The sequence below is a fragment of the Sinocyclocheilus grahami genome, unplaced genomic scaffold, assembly GCF_001515645.1.
Source record: "Sinocyclocheilus grahami isolate Dianchi unplaced genomic scaffold, SAMN03320097.WGS_v1.1 scaffold190.1, whole genome shotgun sequence".
Lineage (NCBI taxonomy): Eukaryota > Metazoa > Chordata > Actinopteri > Cypriniformes > Cyprinidae > Sinocyclocheilus > Sinocyclocheilus grahami.
In genome coordinates this window covers 702670-721948 of record NW_015505369.1, presented here as the reverse complement: position 1 = coordinate 721948, position 19279 = coordinate 702670, and the positions used below count along the sequence as shown (strand labels likewise).

The following is a 19279-nucleotide window of genomic DNA, read 5'->3' as shown; positions in this document are numbered from 1 at the left end:
GCTCTCTGACCCTCCCATAGACAGCAAGGTAACTACCACGTTCAAGGTCCAGAAAAGTACCAAGATGATCGACAAAGTAGTCCGTGTGACATCAGTGGTTCTACTGTAAAGTTACGAAGCTACGAGAATACTTTTTTTGCGCAAAGAAAACAACTACTTTATTCCGCATTTTCATCTCTAATGCGTCACTTTGGACGAGCGTTCACGACAGTACCATGGCGCGAGCTTGTGGCGGTGCAAAAAAGTATTCTCATAGCTTCGTAACTTTACAGTTGAACCACTGATGTCACACGGACTACTTTGTCGATCATCTTGGTACTTTTCTGGACCTTGAATGAAAAAGTAAACGTGGTAGTTACCTTGCTGTCTATGGGAGGGTCAGAGAGCCCTCATATTTCATCAAAAATATCTTAAATTGTGTTCCGAAGATGAATGAAGGTCTTACGGGTTTGGAACAACACGAGGGTGAGTAATTAATGACAGAATTTTCATTTTTGGGTGAACTAACCCTTTAACTTGAGGCCTGTTTTAATAAGTAGGAAGCTGAGCTTTGTTACAGGAGAACTTGACAACAATTGAGAGGATGTTTGTGCACAACTGTCTGAATCACAATGAAAATGCCCTCAGTTTGAAACGACATTGCACCTTTTTTCATTCTTTACTATATCACACAAACGAGCAGGGTTGTTGTCAGCTGTGGATAATAGGGCTGCCAACTAAGGTCCTTTTGTGTGTCTGGGGTGCTCATCCTTTCAAATTTTGTCCTGTAAATTTGAGTAATGGCAAACAAGTACCTTGTTTTGGAACGTGACGACAGGTTGGTGCAGTAAATTACTTTGCAGAAATGCTATTAAAGAAAACGATGAGCAATTCAAGTTAATGGGTTTAAAATAAAGTAGCTACGATGGGCCATTACGGTGCTTGGCATATTTGAGCACTAATCTTAACAGCTGTCGCCTGTTGTAATATTTCTTATTCCTTTTCTGGCACAGGAAAAAGAAAAGGAAAAGAATCGCGAGAAAGAGCGAGAGGCCAAAGAGAGAGAGAAGAAATCAGTGAATGGACACGTGTTCAGCACGTCAAGCTTGCTGCATCCAGCTTTGTGCCAGCAATGCAACAAAACCCTCAACACTAAAGATACTGTCAGCTGCACAAGTAAGAAGATGTTCGTCATTGTACCACTGGTATTAACCCCATTTGAGTTATTTACTTCCTTATACTGGATTTCACATGAAAAGACATCGAGTATTCACAGAAACTGTATTAGAATTGTTTATTACCTTTATTTGTACAGTGCTTTTTACAATACAGATTGTGTCAAAGCAATGGTAAATGTGACCCTGGACCACAAAACCAGTCATAATTGCGGCATAATTTTTTTCGAAGTTGAGATTTATACATCATCTGAAAGCTGAATAAATAAGCTTTCCACTGATCTATGGTTTGTAGGACAATATTCGGCCGAGATACAACTATTTGAAAATCTGGAATCTGAGGGTGCAAAAAAAATCGAAATATTGAGAAAATCGCCTTTAAAGTTGTACTAATCAAAAATTAAGTTTTGCTATATTTACAGTAGGAAATTTACTAAATATCTTCATGGAACATGATCTTTACTTAATGTCCTAATGAGTTTTGGCATAAAAGAAAAATCTATAATTTTGACCCATACAATGTATTGTTGGCTATTGCTACAAATATACCCCAGCGACTTAAGACTGGTTTTGTGCTCCAGGGTCACAAATAGGAAAAATAGCAGAATCATGTGTAGTATGTGCAGGACACATATATAATACAAATTATTTTTTGCTAATTAGTATGAAAGTAGAATAGAAAAACATTTTTCTAAGTGAAGAGGGTTTTAAAGATGTCTGAACTATTGTGTCATGTATTTCAAAAGACTCGTTGCTTAAAAATAGGAAGCAGTTCTGGTAACATCATTCACTTCCTCATGGAGCTGCTGAAGAGAAAATCTTATTCATTCAGGCAGAAGTCTTTGTTCTATTGTTTTAGTCATTTTCCCCCTCTTTGTTTGTTTCATATTTTAATTGCGTTTTCATATTTACGTGTATAAATGTCCTGTAAGTTCTCATTGAATTTATTTTAGCATCTGTCCATAGCCTTATAGACCAACAAATATGTCTATATAAAAATAATAAATAATATAATAATAAAAAAATTATAATAATTGAAAATAAGAAAATAATATAATATACAGTAAAGGCAATTATTTTAATATATTTTTATGACAAGTATAAATAATAAATAAGGAAAATATACTGTTTAGTTAATTCTGATAACATATAATTAGTTCTCTCATGGGGTTTGAAAGTGTTGTTCTGTTTATGAATACTGTATTTTCTCCAGGAAGCATCTGAAGACTTATGGTTAGATTCTTGCTCAAGACATAAGTGTGTTTCTAGAGCTTGCTGGCATGTTTGTGGGATTTAATTTGTGTGCTTGGTGGAGTTTCCTGACTGGAAGGAATTCCTAAGCCTAAGCCCAACTGTCTTTACCACTTTGACCATGAGCCAGAATAGCAAACACAAGGACTTCCAACTACAGCAAACCCTTGTGTTTGGTCATAGAGGTGAAATCTCTGCAAAGAGAAAAAGCTGTGTTTATACTTGGGTAGCAAACTAAAGTATAATACTGTAACGCTTACAGCATCTGCAATATAGCATCTTTATCAAAGTAGTGAATTGCAAATGAGTACTGTTCTATTTTCTATTGACGTTGTTTTCTATTGACGTGTTTTTATGCAGATTGCAATGTAAGAGTTCACAAGAGTTGTAGAGAAAACATCCCAGTTTGTCCCAAAAGCAGAATGAAGGTATGAATGAGTAGCAGAATGAGTTTTTTATTCTAAAATTTACCATATTCTTTCAGTTACACGTCAAGAAAGGTGTTTGCATTGTCTTCTGTTTAAAATCTCTTCCTTTTTTCTGTTTCATAAACAACAGTTTGCTGTACCAGAGTCCACCAATATGCCTACCGTCACTCTACGAACAAAATGTGGGTTTGTTGGTTTTGTTTCTCTTTGTATAGTCTTTTTTTTTTTATGTCAGCTGATCTTAATTTTGCATGTGAATTGTTATTTTTATTTTATTTTTTTGTGTAGCGTCCACAATGCGGGAACGGCCCTGGTCTGCTATCTTTTTTCCAGAGGAACATTCTGTGATTGTCCCGTCCAGACGACCCGCCAGTATTATGCCCTTCCACAGCAGCAACCTCTCGAAAAGCATGTCCATCAACAATATTCCAATGTTAGTGCCTAAACACTTATACCAACAAGTATTCTCCGGTTTTAACTGAGAATGTAGTTACTGAATATATTCGTTATCGTTAACTCAAACTACAACTATTAAAAATCATTCTATTTAAAATAAATCTAGTTAAGTATAGCTGAAATAAAATAAAAAAAGGAAAAAAAATTGTAATATGCATTTATGTTTTTAAGAAATGTTGTCTTGGCAACTAATTAAAAGTATTAAGTAAAATGACTCAAACTTAACTAAAACTAAACTCAACTAAAATTACTCAAAATATAAAAAAATATCAAACTAAAAATAAATGCTAATTCAAAATCTAAATAAATACTATAATAGTATATAATGATACTAAATTAACACTGCACAGAATATACTGTTTCCTGCCAACTATTTAGAAAAGATGCTTGTGTAACTGTACAGTATAATAAATGATCATTAACATGCTACATTACTTCGGTTTGGGGACCAATTCTGACTATTAACCAGTTGCTTAGTAGCATGCATATTATTAGCATATTGGCTGTTTATTAGTACAAATAAAGCACATATTCTGCATGACCATATTCTACATCCCTAATCCTACCCAATACCTAAACTCAACAACTACCTTACTAACAATAATAAGCAGTAACCAGGAGTTTGAGGCAAAAGTCATAGAGTTAATAGTTATTTAATAGTGAGAATTGGTCCCCAAACTGAAGTGTGACTGAACTGAAGTTTGGGTTGAAACTTCCTAACTTATTGGAGTTCAATCAATTAAGCCACTAAGTAGACATTATATTCCTAATAAAAAGATCTAAGCTTATTCCATTGTGGGATACGGTATGAAGCACACAAGCGTCCTTAATATTCTACACATTTGGACAAATATAATAAGTTATATAGGTGTTCAGTGCATATAGACAGTTTTCATGCAGTGCACAGCATGAGTGCTGCATTCTTGGCAGGAGTAGTGTGGTAGTATGCCATTCCCAACATACAAATGAACAGAATCTTCAGTGAATCTGTCTTTAGGGCACTTGACCTTACTGGCCTTCTGTCCTAACCACACCACCTCATCCTCTTCCTGTAGGTTTGACGATGTGCCTCTGAGAGGCATGCGGTATCTGTCTCAATCCACAGACTCTCTCCACAAACCCAACAAGGTTACAGCGTCCAATGAGTCTCTAGATGAAGGTAAGCAGCCATATTTTTTCTAGTATAATACCAGATGCAATTTCTTGCTTTCAAGCTGAGATCTTCTGTGCTGTGGCTTCATGGTTTATGCATGTGTGTGGTGCTCGTTTTGAATCTAGCCTGTGTTTTGTCCTTTTCTTTTCCACTCAGTTATTTCCTGTCATTCCTCACATTCACTATTAATGAAATGGCTTTTTAAAGTTGTGTAAATGTTTCTTTTATTATTATTATCCACACAGGTTTTTCTAGTAATGTATGAATAAAAATTTTGTTGTCGCTATAGGAACTAGGGATGCCACAATTCTCAATATAATATTGAACCGTTCGGTACGACATCCACGATTCAATACGTGCTTGTGAATTGCGTATTTTTTCGGTTTTGCGTTTAAATAATTTCTGTGCGTTTTATTTCTTTTTTGTTTTATTTTGGCCGATCTCTGACTTGCACAAACTGCATTGTGATCATTTCCCAAAATGTCAGTTGTTTGGAAATGTTACGAGGTCTGTAAACGACTGTTAACAGAGACCAGAGACACTGAAGACGAACGCAAAGAGGAGAAAATACTGTTCTCATGCTAAATGTGTGTAGCATTTTTGTTTGGATCGTGATTAAAATGCCTTGGTCGCCTCTAGTTTTATTTTATAATTTTTACAGATGGCCTGTAACAGAGCTACTCCTATTTTCAGTCTTTCTTGACTTTCTTAAATAAATAAATAAATAAAAAATCAATAAAAAAAAAAAGTCAATTGGAATTGGCCATGAAAAATTAAGAACAGTGCCTACTACCGTCTATTTATTGTATTTATATTATACAGTACACTAGGATTTTGTACAAGTTGAATTTTATTAAAGAAAGAAAGTAAAGAAAGAGCATTGCAATAAAAAATAATGTTTTTCTCCTTAACCTCTTACTGCTCCTGTCGCCTAAGCATAGAATAACAAAAAAACACTCAAAAATCCAAACAGAACCGGAAACCGTGGTTAAAAAAAACGAGATATTTATTGAACCATGGGCTAACTGTATTGTTGCATCCCTGATAGGAACTGTGATGGTTGACAGCCGGCTGATGGGAGAGTTTGAAGCAGATGTTAAGGAACTGGAGGCTGACTCCTGGAGCATTACTGTAGATAAGAAATATCTGAAGCAACTCAAGAAGGACGCCATTAAGAGACAAGACGTCATCTATGGTAGAATTGAATGCATTTCCATTTCTTTGTTTATAAGCATTTGCTGTTCTGGGAGTTTTTATTCACTAAATCTGACAAAAAAAATGAATGCAAAATGCTAACCAGGGTTATTATAGTTAGCTAAAACCGCAAAAAATTAACTGAAATAAAATATAAAAAAACTTACGCTTATTTTATTTCAGCTAGTTGCCAATTTAAGCAACATTTCTCATTTTCATTTAGTTTAACTTGATGATTGAAGATAAAAACAATAACCAATAAAAAACAAAATATAGAAAATATAAAAAGTTATTCAAAATAATAAACTGTAATAGGCAAGGCAAGTTTATTTGTATAGCACATTTCATACACAATGGTAATTCAGAGTGCTTTACATAAAAGAAAAGAAAAATATAATCACAACAATAAAACAAGGAATTTAAAAACTTTGAAAATGATTTAAAAAAATTTATTTAAGAGGTTTAAAATGAATTTAATAAAACGATTATACATAACATATAGTGCAATCAGTTCGGACATTGCACAGTGCTCATTCAATAAATGCACAGCTAAACAGATGAGTTTTGAGTCTGCATTTAAATGTGACTAATGTTTTAGCACATCTGATCTCTTCTGGAAGCTGATTCCAACTGCGGGTGGCATAACTAAAAGCAGACTCCCCTTGTTTTGTGTGAACCCTTGGTATTTCTAACTGACTTGATCCTAATGATCTGAGTGGTCTGTTAGGTTTATATTCAGTGAACATATCTGCTATGTATTTAGGTCCTAGGCCATTGAGTGATTTATAAACGAGTAAAAGTACTTTAAAATCAATCCTAAATATAACTGGAAGCCAGTGTAAGGACCTGAGGACTGGTGTGATATGCTCAGATTTTCTGGTTCTAGTCAGAATTCTGGCTGCAGCGTTCTGGATGAGCTGCAGCTGTCTAATGGTCTTGTTGGTAAGGCCGGTGAGGAGGCCATTACAATAGTCCACCCTGCTGGTGATAAAGGCATGAACAAGTTTCTCCAAGTCTTGACTGGAAACAAAACATCTAAATCTTTAAATGTTTTTGAGATGATAGTATGCTGATTTAGTTACTGCTTTGACATGATTACTGAAACTAAGGTCTGTCTCCAGAATCACACCAAGATTCCTGACTTGATTTTTAGTTGTTAGACCCCTAGAGTCAAGGTATACATTCACCTTGAGAACTTCGTCTTTGTTTCCAAATGCAATGATTTCAGTTTTTTCCTTGTTTAACTGAAGAAAGTTCTCGCACATCCAACTGTTAATTTCATCAATGCATTGGCAGAGGGAGTCAATGGGGCTGTAGTCATTTGGAGATAAGGCTAGGTAAATCTGGGTATCATCGGCATAGCTGTGATAGGCGATTTGGTTCTTTCTCATTATTTGACTTAGTACGAGCATATACAGGCTAAACAAGAGCGGTGCAAGAATTGAGCCATGTGGGACTCCGCAAATAATAGTATCTGATACAAAAATAACTGCTGCACTCCTTTTTTTTTTTGCATGTGAAAGTGTTCACCTCAGTGTTTAATCATCCAACTTATATTTTTTCAGACAAACTCTATTTTAAAGGTTGCATCTAAATGTAAAAGTTAAACAAAGTTAAATTGATTAGTTGAAAAGTCTGGCAAAATAATAAACTGTAGTGTAACTGTAACTTCAGTATGATAGCTTGTTGAACTTTGATCCACAAGCATAAATCATAATTCTTTTGGACTTAATGAAACTTTTCCATAAGTTTATTACCTACTAATACAGTGTAGTTGCTCTTAGTTCCTCTGATTAACAATAGGTAAAAAGTAACAAAAAACGAACTTCGGTTCATTTAAAGTAGATGTTTACAGTTGAAGATAATAGTTCAGAAGTAGTTGGCAACTTACACATGGGAATTTCTTTCTTTTCAAAGAGTCTATATCTCCATTCACTGGCCCAAAAGCAATAAGCATGCTAACTGCTGCTCTTCCAGATGTCTGTATCTAAACATCCTGTTCCTTTATCAATCCAGAGCTGATCCAGACGGAGATGCATCACCTGCGGACGTTACGGATCATGTCTGATGTGTACTGTAAGGGCGTGCTGACAGATCTGCAGCTGGAGGTCCAGATGGTGGAGAAGATGTTCCCCATGCTGGACGAGCTCCTGGAACTCCATTCGTTCTTCTTCAACGCTCTGCTGGAGAGGAAGAAAGAAGCCAAGCTGGAAGGAACAGACGGATTCATAATCAACAGGATATCTGTGTTTGAATTCAAGGACTTTCTTGTGTTGGGTTGCCACTTAAATGTAAAACTTGGATTCTGTAGCAAAACCAGTTTTGAAGCACCTCACTATACTATTTTAGATTATATACTGTTCTGTATGACACTGTTATGCTATCCTACATTGATATATATATATATATATATATATATAATATATAGTAAACAATATAGAACAATTAAATGTCTAAAATTTTATATTTAAGTTACTTGCTGCTTTAAAAGTAAAAATTGTCCAATATTTATATCCCGCAGTGATATGTTCATTGCACTTCAGTTTGCTTACTAATGGAGTTGAAACTCTGAAAACTCATACAATTTAGTTGAAACTGCAGACATTATTATGGCAAGTTTAATGTATGAAAACAAAAAATATTTATTTATTATTTTACAGCGTTTCTCAGTTCCTCAAAGCAAAAAATGTATTACATCCTAAAACTGTAATGTAAAAATAATAAGTAATTCATACATAATAAAAATATTTATTATAAAATACAAATATTTTTATTTTTTTTAACAGATTAAATATTTTATCTGCTTACCATCATGACCATTAACCAACATCAAAGAACTGGGAATGGGCAAATGTGTCGTTAAATTATTAAAATGTTATCTTAAAATCTGAGAGGATACTTCGAGTATTTTAGATCAAAGGGGTTTGGCTGAAAAAAAACTTTGGGAATCGCTGCTCTATTACATTACTCCATTGTGAGTAGTAATGTTGCATTGCATTGCATTAAATGATAACTTATTAGCATATAAAGGCGTCTTGGTGAGTATGATGTGCAGATGTCAACTTGACTTAGCAGATTCCTTGTTCATATCCTAGCTCCTGTATTGATTTATGCCACATGATGTGCTTCAGTTCTCAGACTCCAATGCAGAAAGCATGAAGAAAATCTATAGCAAATTTTGTAGTCGACACAGTGAAGCAGTGAACTTCTACAAGGAGCTGCATTCCAGAGACAGACGCTTCCAGGCATTCATCAGAGTAATTGCTGCACTTTATTATGTTGCTCATTCTTCTCATTAAATGCACAGAGATGCCTAACAGTCCTCAATGTGCTCTTGTTTCCAGAAAAAAATGAGCAGCAGTGTTGTCCGGCGTTTGGGCATCCCAGAGTGCATATTACTGGTGACTCAGAGGATAACGAAGTACCCGGTGCTTTTACAGCGAATCCTGCTGCACACCAAAGGTGAGATTTACTCTGATTGGTTTCAGTCATGAGCTGTCAGGGGTTCTAGCATCTTCTGATCTGGTATGAAGGTGACCACAAAAGCGATTTAGTCTTAAATCTTTTTTTTTTTAAATAAGAAATCAATCAGTCAATTCTTAGCAGTAGTGTTTGGGCTAAATTGCTAGTCTAGCAGAAAATGCATATTTTGTGGGAGCTCTAATTCACTTTGTGACCCATTCCACCCCTCATTGCCAATAGTTGTTCAATAAATAAACCAAAAAAAATAAAAAATTCACTACCATTCAAAAGTTTGGGGTAGGTTAGATTTTTTTTTTTTTTTTTTTTTTTAATGAAATTATTTTATTCAGCAATGATGCATTAAATTGATCAAAAGTGACCGTAAAGACATTTATAATCATACAAAAGATTTCAGAATCAAATAAATGCTATTCTTTTGAGCTATTTGTTAAACAAAGAAACTGTTTTCAACATTTATAATAATCGAAAATGTTTCTCGAGCACTAAATCAGCATATTAGAATGATTTATGAAGGATCATGTGACACTGAAGACTGGAGTGATGATGCTGAAAATTCAGCTTTGCTTCACAGGAATAAATTACATTTGAAAATAAATATATATAATCACATTTAAAAATAAATCATAAGAGCGGGTAAAACCACAAATTTTTTATTTTATTTTATTTGTATTATTTTATTTTTACTACCAAGTCATAAGAATACATTACAAATTTCCATCAAAGGTACATACAAAGCATTGCTCACGTCTACATAAATATTTTTTGCTTATTTATTTGTTCTTCTAAATATAAAACCGTAATATTTTAATATTAAAATAGAAAACAATTATTTCAAATATTTCAAATTGTAATAATCATTCACAATAGTGTACATTTTTAAAAAGAAAATGCAAATTACTTTTTTGCGGGTACTGTGTTTGATAGATTGGGTCATCACTGGCCACTTTCGAAGGTCCCGTCAGTGTTTAAATAGCGCTTCAATATTTCACTCTCAGTAAACATGGATGGGCCCTCTGCTACACACACGAGACGCAGCGTGTAAACATTCCACATTTACCGCAAATCACTTCCAACTGTTGCACAGCCAGTCTGAAAGGCTTTTTGGTCACGTTCCCAACAAAGAGATTTTAAAGTGAATTAGAGTGTCAAGTATAACAAATATCCTTTCAGGGGCAATTTGAGAAGGAGCTTATAGCTCTCAAGAGGATTTGATTCTGCCACTCTAATACTATAATGAAACAAAATGGACTGGTTTATTGTTTATAGGAATTTATTACAACTGAATTTCGTATAAACCTGTGTGTGTGCTTGTGCAGAGAACGAGAAGGATTTTGAGGACTTGACAAAGGCGCTACAGCTGGTGAAAGATATCATTGCTTCAGTGGACAGTAAAGTGAATGAGCATGAGAAGAAGAAAAGGTTGAAAGACATTTACGGCCGTACGGACAGCAAGTCCATCATGCGCATGAACACACACACACACACACACTACTAAATACATTTTGATAACTTATTTTAATGTTTATTTTTTATTTTACTAGCATTAAAGCCACATTAAATAGTAACTCAGGAGTTTGAGTCTGATTTGTAAGCCTTTTGACCATTAACATTAACCGCTTCAGAAGAGTCATTTGCTTATGAATCACTTTGTACTGTTTGTTGCATGCGGTCAGCAAGGACAATGCAATATCATTTGTTTTATCAATTTTTTATCTTTATATATATTATATACGTATATAATATATATATATATATATATATATATATATATAATCTTATAATCTCTCTCTCTATTATATATATAATCTTATAATCTTTCTTTCTATATATTGGTTATAAAAATGCTGATGCTTAAGACCCTAATTATTATAAATGTGCAAATAACAAGACCTCCTGTGTGTCTTAGACATGCTCCAGAGGAAGGATGAACAGATCGTTTCACTCCTGCTGGAGAAGATGAAGCTTTTCCGTGAAATGTGCGGTTCGTCCGACGACACGGCTTCAGCGGTCAAAATGCTCTTCAGGGCCAACAACAAGGACGTCCCCAAGGGAGAACCCATCATGATGGACGCTCTCAGAGAGGGTAAGAAATGCCACCAGCGTCTTCAGCTGCTCCCAACCTGTTGTCTGAAAGCTGATGTGTTATTTATGAGTTATTTGTGTCTGTTGGCAGCTGTGGCAACATCTCATTTCCAGTTCTAATGTTCTTCCAGGACTAGTAACTCACTTAATGTAATGCGGTTAGTGATGTGCGTGTGTGTGTGTTTATGTGGCAGTGGAGATGTTGCAGGCGCTGGTGAACAGCAGTCTGGGAGGGGCGGTGGGACAGCAGGTGGCCTGCGCTCCGGGGAACATGGGACCTGTGTGTCTGCCACGCAGAGCCGAGACCTTCGGAGGGTTTGACAGCCACCAGATGAACATGTGCAAACGTGAGACATTTAAAGGAATACCATTGCGCTGCGTAATATCATTGCCCCTGCTGCACCCATGGTACGGCAGCAAAGTTCCTTGATTATTACGCCAGAATGAGAGTATAGTTCCTAGCCATATCGGCCTAGGAAATCGCAACTTTTCATTTTCCGTCGGTCTTAGTACACAATGTAACTACAGAAGAGTCAAGTTTTAAATAGGAAAAATATCGAAACTCTTTGGTCATTTTTGAGTGAGATGCTAACTGTCTAATCAGATTCAGTGATCTATGCTAAGCTACAGCTAAAAGTGTTAACGCCAGACCCGGAGATCGGCTGAATGGATTCGAAAACGGTAAAACTCAAATGTTTAACTCTAGGGGAGTTGGAAAATGAGCCTATTTTCAAAAATAGTGGAGTGTTCCTTTAATCTACTCATCATAATAACTTTAATTCTTCAGATCAGGCAGTGTAGCTGATGGTTGCAAACCAATTTTATATAATACAAGTTACAAAATGACTACAAATTTTTTTTTCTATTTTTCATTCAAATAACTTCATAAATCTGTATATGAAGCGCAGTTACTGATTCGATCCTGCTCACAGTCATTGTGTTTGTGTGTCTGTAGATGGCGACAAAGAGGAAGCTGAAGATCTTCGGAGGACAGAATCTGACAGTGTACTGAAGAAGGTAGGAAGCTTGTGCTCCTTCTAAGTCAGTGGTTCTCATACTTTTTACAGTGGCGTACCCCTGGGGCATTTATCGTTCTTCTGCGTACCCTCTATCTTCCACTTATGGCACTTTTCCACTGCTTGGTACGACTCGGCTCGACACGGTTTGCGTTTCCACTGCAGTTCAGTACCGCTTTAGAGTGGGCGGGATTATTCACATGTCGTTATAGTTGCGCCGCCTCTACTACCACGACTCCTAAAAAACTTTTTCATTCGCGTCGCCCCATCAAGCTCTCGCTGGATCCGCTCCTCTGCTATCAACGAGAGGAACGTCTGTTCTTCCGCAACAGACAACAACACTTTTTGGTTGTTAAAAAAAGGTGCGCTCGTTCAAAACAGTTGTGTTCGATCCTTCGATGGTTGTGCTGATTTAAATCTAGCGGTTCTTTTGTGTTTGTGCCGCAAGTAACGGTATGGTTCACTTGGAAACCCAACCGAGGTGGTACTAAAAAAAGTAGCAATGAATGATGGCAAATTGAAGTGATACTTGACGCCAGGCATCGCGTCATTCGTTCAGTAATGAAGCAAAATGCTGTAGTTATGAATGGGTTATTAATCACTGACTCTCCAAATCATTCAAAGCATCAGATTCATTCGAAACACCTCCTGTATGTTGCCTGGTGACACACACCAGATGATATTTCGTTGGAACTATTATTTCGTTGCAAAATAGAACAAACATGACATTATTCTGTTTAAAATGTAGACTACATTTAAAATGTAAAATGTTCACTTAATATTACCTTTTTTGTTGAACCGTTGTAAAAATTAATGCCACATTTGCCATCATTTGGATATTCAGGGAAATTTGCATTCTTGCTCGTATCTTAAACATGAAAACAGTAACACGCACAGAGTGTGTCTGTATCGAAGAGAGTTTAAATCAATCTCAGTCCGTGTCAATATTTGCTCTTCATGCTGTTAAGTGAAGATCTACTTTAAAGATACATTGAACAGCAGCGTGATTTGCTAAATTAGCATATTCAGCGGGCATCCTATCACATGCACGCTGCTTGTGTGGATGCAGTCAGTTTTGACCGCAAAAGATGAGGTAAGCTGATTGGATATCGTGTAGCCTATTTGACAGTTTACGGCACTCCCATTTTCCTGTTTTTACAATAGAAGTGGCATTTTGCTTGTCAGAAATACATGTTCGGTTTTAATGTTACTTTAAACATTATAGCATTTCCACACCGGCAATGACATGACTGCGGTACCAAATCATTTATGTGCCCACACATCATGTACGTCGTCACGCTGTGACGTCATCAAATTGAGATCAGTTCCTGAGATCGGCCAATAGTGATGCGCGGATGACGGTTTTATCCGCGGGCGCTGCGGATAATCCGCGGATCGGGTAATAAAAAAATGCATTCTGATTATTTGCGGGTGGATAAAATAAATAATTAATGATGCAAGTATTAACTACATTTTCTAAATTATGAACGTGTTTTAAATAGGCTACAGAAATTGAATAAACTGTAAATTAACATTAAAAGTTCTTCAACAAAACATTATTTAGTCAAGAGCAGTAAGGAATTTTCTTTGTCTTTTGTTGTTTGATTAACATTAATAAAAGACGACGCTATATTGAATAAAGGTTTTGCAGTAATTTCCCTCATTTTAAAGTCGAAAGCTGTGGGAATGAGTAATGCGATGTATGCGCAATCCCGCAACGAAATTCAGGATCTGATTAAACATAATTCTATTATACAGAGAATTGTGAAATAGATTTTCATGACTTTTCAAAAACTTTTTGAGTTTATTTATTTTTACAAAACTTTCTAGGCCTGGAAATTGCTGTTCAATGACTTTTCCAGGTTTTTCATGACCGTACGAACCCTAATGTGATGATTGGGTGCGGGTCGGGTGCGGTTATCTAAATCAAACAAAAATACAGGTGCGGGCGGTTGGCGGGTGGATAATTTATTTGAAGCTGCGGATTCGGGTGACGTTTTAGCTCATCCGCGCATCACTACTACACATGAACGCTCTTTTCAAACAGAAGCTTGTAACGCACATGATGTCAGTCACAGCATATAATGACTACTAAAAAGTTGAGTTTGTTGCTATAGCAACAGTAGATCAAACAATCATTGTAAAAAAAATAACAACGAGAAAACAACTCTCGTTATGTCGCGATAACGAGAAAATTAAGTCGTTATAACGAGAAAACAACTCTCGTTATGTCGCGATCACGAGAAAATTAAGTCGTTATAATCGAGATCACGTGAATATTAAGTCGTTATAATGAGAAAACAAGAAGGAAATAAAATTATATTGCATGGCCGCTTAGAACTTCCGTAGGGTACAGTACCTGGTACCTGGTACTTTTTTTAGTACAAGGTTCCAAGCGAACTGTACCGTTACCAAAACGTGACTCGTAAACTCTGCTGATCACTGATTGCGTTACTGAATACCTGCGTCACTGAACTTGCGACACAAACACAACAGAACCGCTAGATTTAAAATCAGCACAGCCAGCGAAGGATCGAACGCAACTGTTTTGAACGAGCGCACCTTTTTTAACAATCCAAAAGTGGCTGTTTCATTGTCTGTTGAGGAAGAACAGACGTTCCTCTCGTTGATAGCAGAGGAGCGGATCCAGCGAGAGCTTGATGGGGCGACGCGGAATGAAAACGTTTTTCAGGAGTCGCGGCAGTATACGCGGCGCAAGTTTAACAACATGTGAATAATCCCGCCCACTCTAAAGCGGTACTGAACTGCAGTGGAAATGCAAACCGAGCCAAGCCAAACCGAACCGTGCCGTACCATACTGAGCCGTGCAGTGGAAAAGCGCCATAATATAAGAAATTAGCTTTGGTCCAACATTATATTACCCAGTCAGTATCTGAACTCATGTTCATAATTCTGAATGTATAAATATAAATCCTGAATTTTTAGTTAAAAATCTCAGTTGTTTCAATAGAATTCAAATATACAGATGTCAATTGAGATGTCTTGATTATATCATTGTAAATCTGAATATTTAAAAATGTAAACTAGAATGTATAACTTCTAATATTATATATATATATATATTATAGAGTTTATTTAGGAAAAGTCAAAAGTTAATAGTTAGCTAATAGCGAGAATTGTACCTTAAAATAAAGTGTGACCAAAATATTTCCTCAGTGCCAGATCGTCATATTAGAATATGGATGATCCACAGTTGTGTTTTTTTTTTTTTGTGATAGTTGTTCATGAGTCCTTTGTTTGTCCTGAACAGTTAAACTGCCCGCTGTTCCTCAGAAAAATCCTTCAGGTCCCACAAATTCTTTGGTTTTCCAGCATCTTTTGCATATTTGAACCCTTTCCAACAATCACTGTATGATTTTGAGATCCATCTGAGGATAACTGAGGGACTTTTATGCAACTTACAAAAAGTTCAAATGTTCACTGATGCTCCAGAAGTAAACATGACATATATATATATATATATATATATATATACTGTACATACATAATATAATTAGCAGTATATAATTAGGAATATATTTGAATATAATAATTTAAATTAGACTGTTTTCTTGTTTCTTGCCCCTCATACTATCTGTGTATATACTATGTCTTGTTCTATATGGTTACTTTATGGATTTTGTTACAGGCCGTAGTGCTGCAGCAGGACACTTTTATCGAGGACCAGCGTCAGGCCCTAAACGAGCGCACCCCGTCCCGCTCCTCCTCTCGTCCCCCCTCGCTGGTGGAGCAGGAGAAACAGCGCAGCTTGGAGCGGCACCGACAGGAGGCCGCCACTCTACAGCGCCAGCAGGCCGTCCACGCCGAAGAGAAGCGGCGCAAGGAAAGGGAGTGGGATGTGAAGGAGCAGGAGCTGACAAACCGGGAGGTGCTGCTACACGTGAGGGAGGAGACGACGCAGAGGAGGAACAAAGAGCTGGAGGAGGTGCAGCAGGAGCTGCAGGGAAGGAAGGAGGATTATCAGAGGGATCTAGAGAGACTGAGGGATGCTCAGAGGAGGCTGGAGAGGGAGAGGGAGCAGCTGCAGAGGGAGGTGGAGAGAGTGGAGCACCTCCGTGGGGTGGAGGTGAGACTTGAACTGCACATTCAAGCAGGTTTTGTGCCTCCATATCATCTGTATATTACTTCACTCAGAATAGGGATATGAAGGCCGTCATCTTTCTTTACACAGTATTTTATTGAAAATTATTTTTATTTTGGTGTTGGGTTTGGAAATGGTTTGAGAGACAGTCATTTGAGAAATTCTTAAAATTTGACTGAATAAAATGGGAAGAATTAAGAAATGTCTCATTTTAAACGTTTGACTATTGGCACAGTGTCTTGTTCACATTTTATTGTGAGATAAAAACCTGCATGCTAGAAAATGCTACAAATTAGGGATGCAGAATGCATTGGCGGCATATCAGTTATCTGACAATATTAGAGATTTTTTTAAATTACATTTTTAAATATATTAAAACAGAAAACTGTTATTTTAAATAATAATAAATGTTTTATAATAAATTATATTTCACAATATTACAGTAAAAACTGTAATATTGTGAAATATTATTTAATTTATTATTAAAAATGTATTATTATTTAAAATAACAGTTTTCTGTTTTAATATATTTAAAAATGTAATTTATTCCTCTGATGACAACTTTGAATTGTCAGCATCATTACTCCAGTCTTTTTGTTAGATAGAAAAATGACAGCATTAATTTGAAATATACTTTTTTTTGTAATAATGTGAGTCTTTACTGTCACTTTAGATCAATTTATTGCCTCCTTGCTGATTAAAAGAATTGTTTTCCAAAAAAAAAATAATAATTCTTACTGACCCCAAATGTATATAATATCATTTTACATTTATTTAGTCAAAATAGTATAGAATTTTAAAACGAATAATAGTAATTATTGGCTTATCAATATCTGCCAGAATTTTAATGTTCTGTATATTCATTCTTCAAATAGTTTTGAATATAATTATTAATATATAATATAATTCATGACAAGTTTCAAACTTACAGAACATGAATTTGTTTTGCACTTTAACATGATTTTTTTTATTGTTTTGTTCTCATTTCTTCCACAGGCTCGGCTTCAGCGCACGCCCTCCAGCACATCAGAGGACTCCATAAAGCTCCAGAGCAGCAGCTCCATAGAGCGAGAGATCTGGGAGGGCGACTTATCGTCCAGCCCCAGGAAGAACTCTCTGTCCAGGATAGACTCCAAACAGAAGGGCCGCAGCTTCTTCTCCCTGGGCGGCAAAACTCCGAGCTTAGAAGGCCAAAACCAGATCCCCACACGACTGCTTCAGCTGGCTTCATCCAAGGAGAAGAAGGACAAAAAGAAGAAGAAGAGCAAGAGCCAGCCTCCTCAGGATGCAGGTAAACGCAGTGAACTCACACACACACACTAATTCAATACAGAGATAATGATAAAGAATTGATTAAATTAGCCTGCAAACCACAACCGCTGTATCCGTTCTGACTGGAATTGGTCATTTGCACATACTGTATAGACGCTGGCTTATCTGAGTTGTGTGTTATGTATTAATCTCAGATGTTCATTACGCTGAGAAAAAGATGTCTATTGTCTATGTTTATTGTGGTTCAGTGTAGATGAATCTTCAGTTAAAATGTTGCTGTGTTTTGTCTTCAGCATCACATCTGCTGCCCCTGACAGAGCCTTCAATGGACGGAGACATCTTCTTCTGCTGATTTACCCATCATCCCTTCTGTCCACATCATTGCCTCTCATGGACTCTCTATCAAATCATGTAGGAAGTCACCCAAAGTGCCCTCTACACGTTTCAGCAATCTTTCTACAATATAATAAATCTCACAAAACATGTCCAGGTCGCATTACACCACAAAATCAAAAGAAAATTAAGAAATCATATTTTGCCTAACCCAAATCAGTCCTATTTTAGGATTGTTTTTATTTTTTGTGACATTATTTTAATAACAATTTAGCCCCCAAATTCTCATTACCGTAATGTATAGATAGTGGTAATATATGATTTCAATTGTAAAGTATTTATATACTACGGTAAATGTTTTTGTACTGCTTTTAAATATTGTTTTACTACAGTAGTTTGTGCTGTAATAAAGTTTGCTCTATCACAGTAATGAAAATCACCATTTAGAATAATAATAATTATTAATTATTATTCCAAAAAAGCTCATGATGCAGAAATGGTAAAGGAAATCTCTTTATTATATATATATATATATATAACTCATCCAGACAGCATATATGTGCTACACATTAAAGTCTTAAGGTGCGTCCCAAATCGCGTACTTATGCACTATTCTGTGACGTTTTGTAGTATAAATAGTGTGAGTAGTGTGTTCACACCTAATATTCCAAAAAGTAAAAAGTGCACTTTAAATACCCGGATGATGCACTTGAAGAATCGAAAAAACGAAGTGTGGAATGTTGAACACTTCATGCACTCAACTGTCGCAGCTTTAATTACGTAGTGAAGGGAGAGGGGCTATCAGACTCCGTTTATGAATGACAAAATAACCTTATATAATTCATACACTACATAGTGCATAAGTACATAGTGTATAAGTGCATAGTGTATAGCGCGTCATTTGGGACGCAGCTTTAGATTTGCACTTGCTTTCACATGTTTATCAGACAAATCCCATCTTTGAATACGTTGTTAAAATGTGCATTGTATATAAATTTCAATTACTGCACTCATTTACAAATGAATTGTGTCACCAAAACATTTTAAAAAGCAAAAATGGGGTTTGCTGCTCCCCATATTGGCCAACTTTTTTTAGGCTGAAAAATCATTTCGGCTCATTGCGCACAAGAATGACCATTTAAAATTTGATCACAGTTTTAACATTTAAAGGGATTCGGGGAGAGAGGTGGTTTTCCATATTCCCCGTGTTTATTATTTTAGCTTCTCGAAGGAGTCCCGTCTTTGAAATGCCACCGAGCACTTTAACACCATTCACACGTTACCCTTGACCCGAAAATGACAATCAATTTTTCAATAGCATTCCAAAGATAAAGCCCTGAGGACAGGGCTTTTGG

At 36.1% G+C, this 19279-nt stretch overlaps 1 protein-coding gene across 1 annotated transcript in view; it reads left to right on the top strand.

Annotated features, from left to right (window-relative positions):
- LOC107594755 (A-kinase anchor protein 13-like) overlaps positions 1-18022 on the top strand; it is a 72700-nt gene extending 54678 nt beyond the window's left edge. Inside the window, 16 exon segments of the mRNA XM_016284929.1 lie at positions 993-1155; positions 2766-2833; positions 2964-3015; positions 3122-3266; positions 4345-4448; positions 5491-5637; positions 7653-7882; positions 8732-8893; positions 8981-9098; positions 10436-10582; positions 11026-11202; positions 11396-11548; positions 12157-12225; positions 15781-16304; positions 17316-17610; positions 17885-18022. Of these exon segments, the coding sequence (XP_016140415.1) occupies positions 993-1155; positions 2766-2833; positions 2964-3015; positions 3122-3266; positions 4345-4448; positions 5491-5637; positions 7653-7882; positions 8732-8893; positions 8981-9098; positions 10436-10582; positions 11026-11202; positions 11396-11548; positions 12157-12225; positions 15781-16304; positions 17316-17610; positions 17885-17943 (2613 nt within the window). The 3' untranslated portion in view covers positions 17944-18022.
- Positions 18023-19279: the final 1257 nt, after the last annotated feature.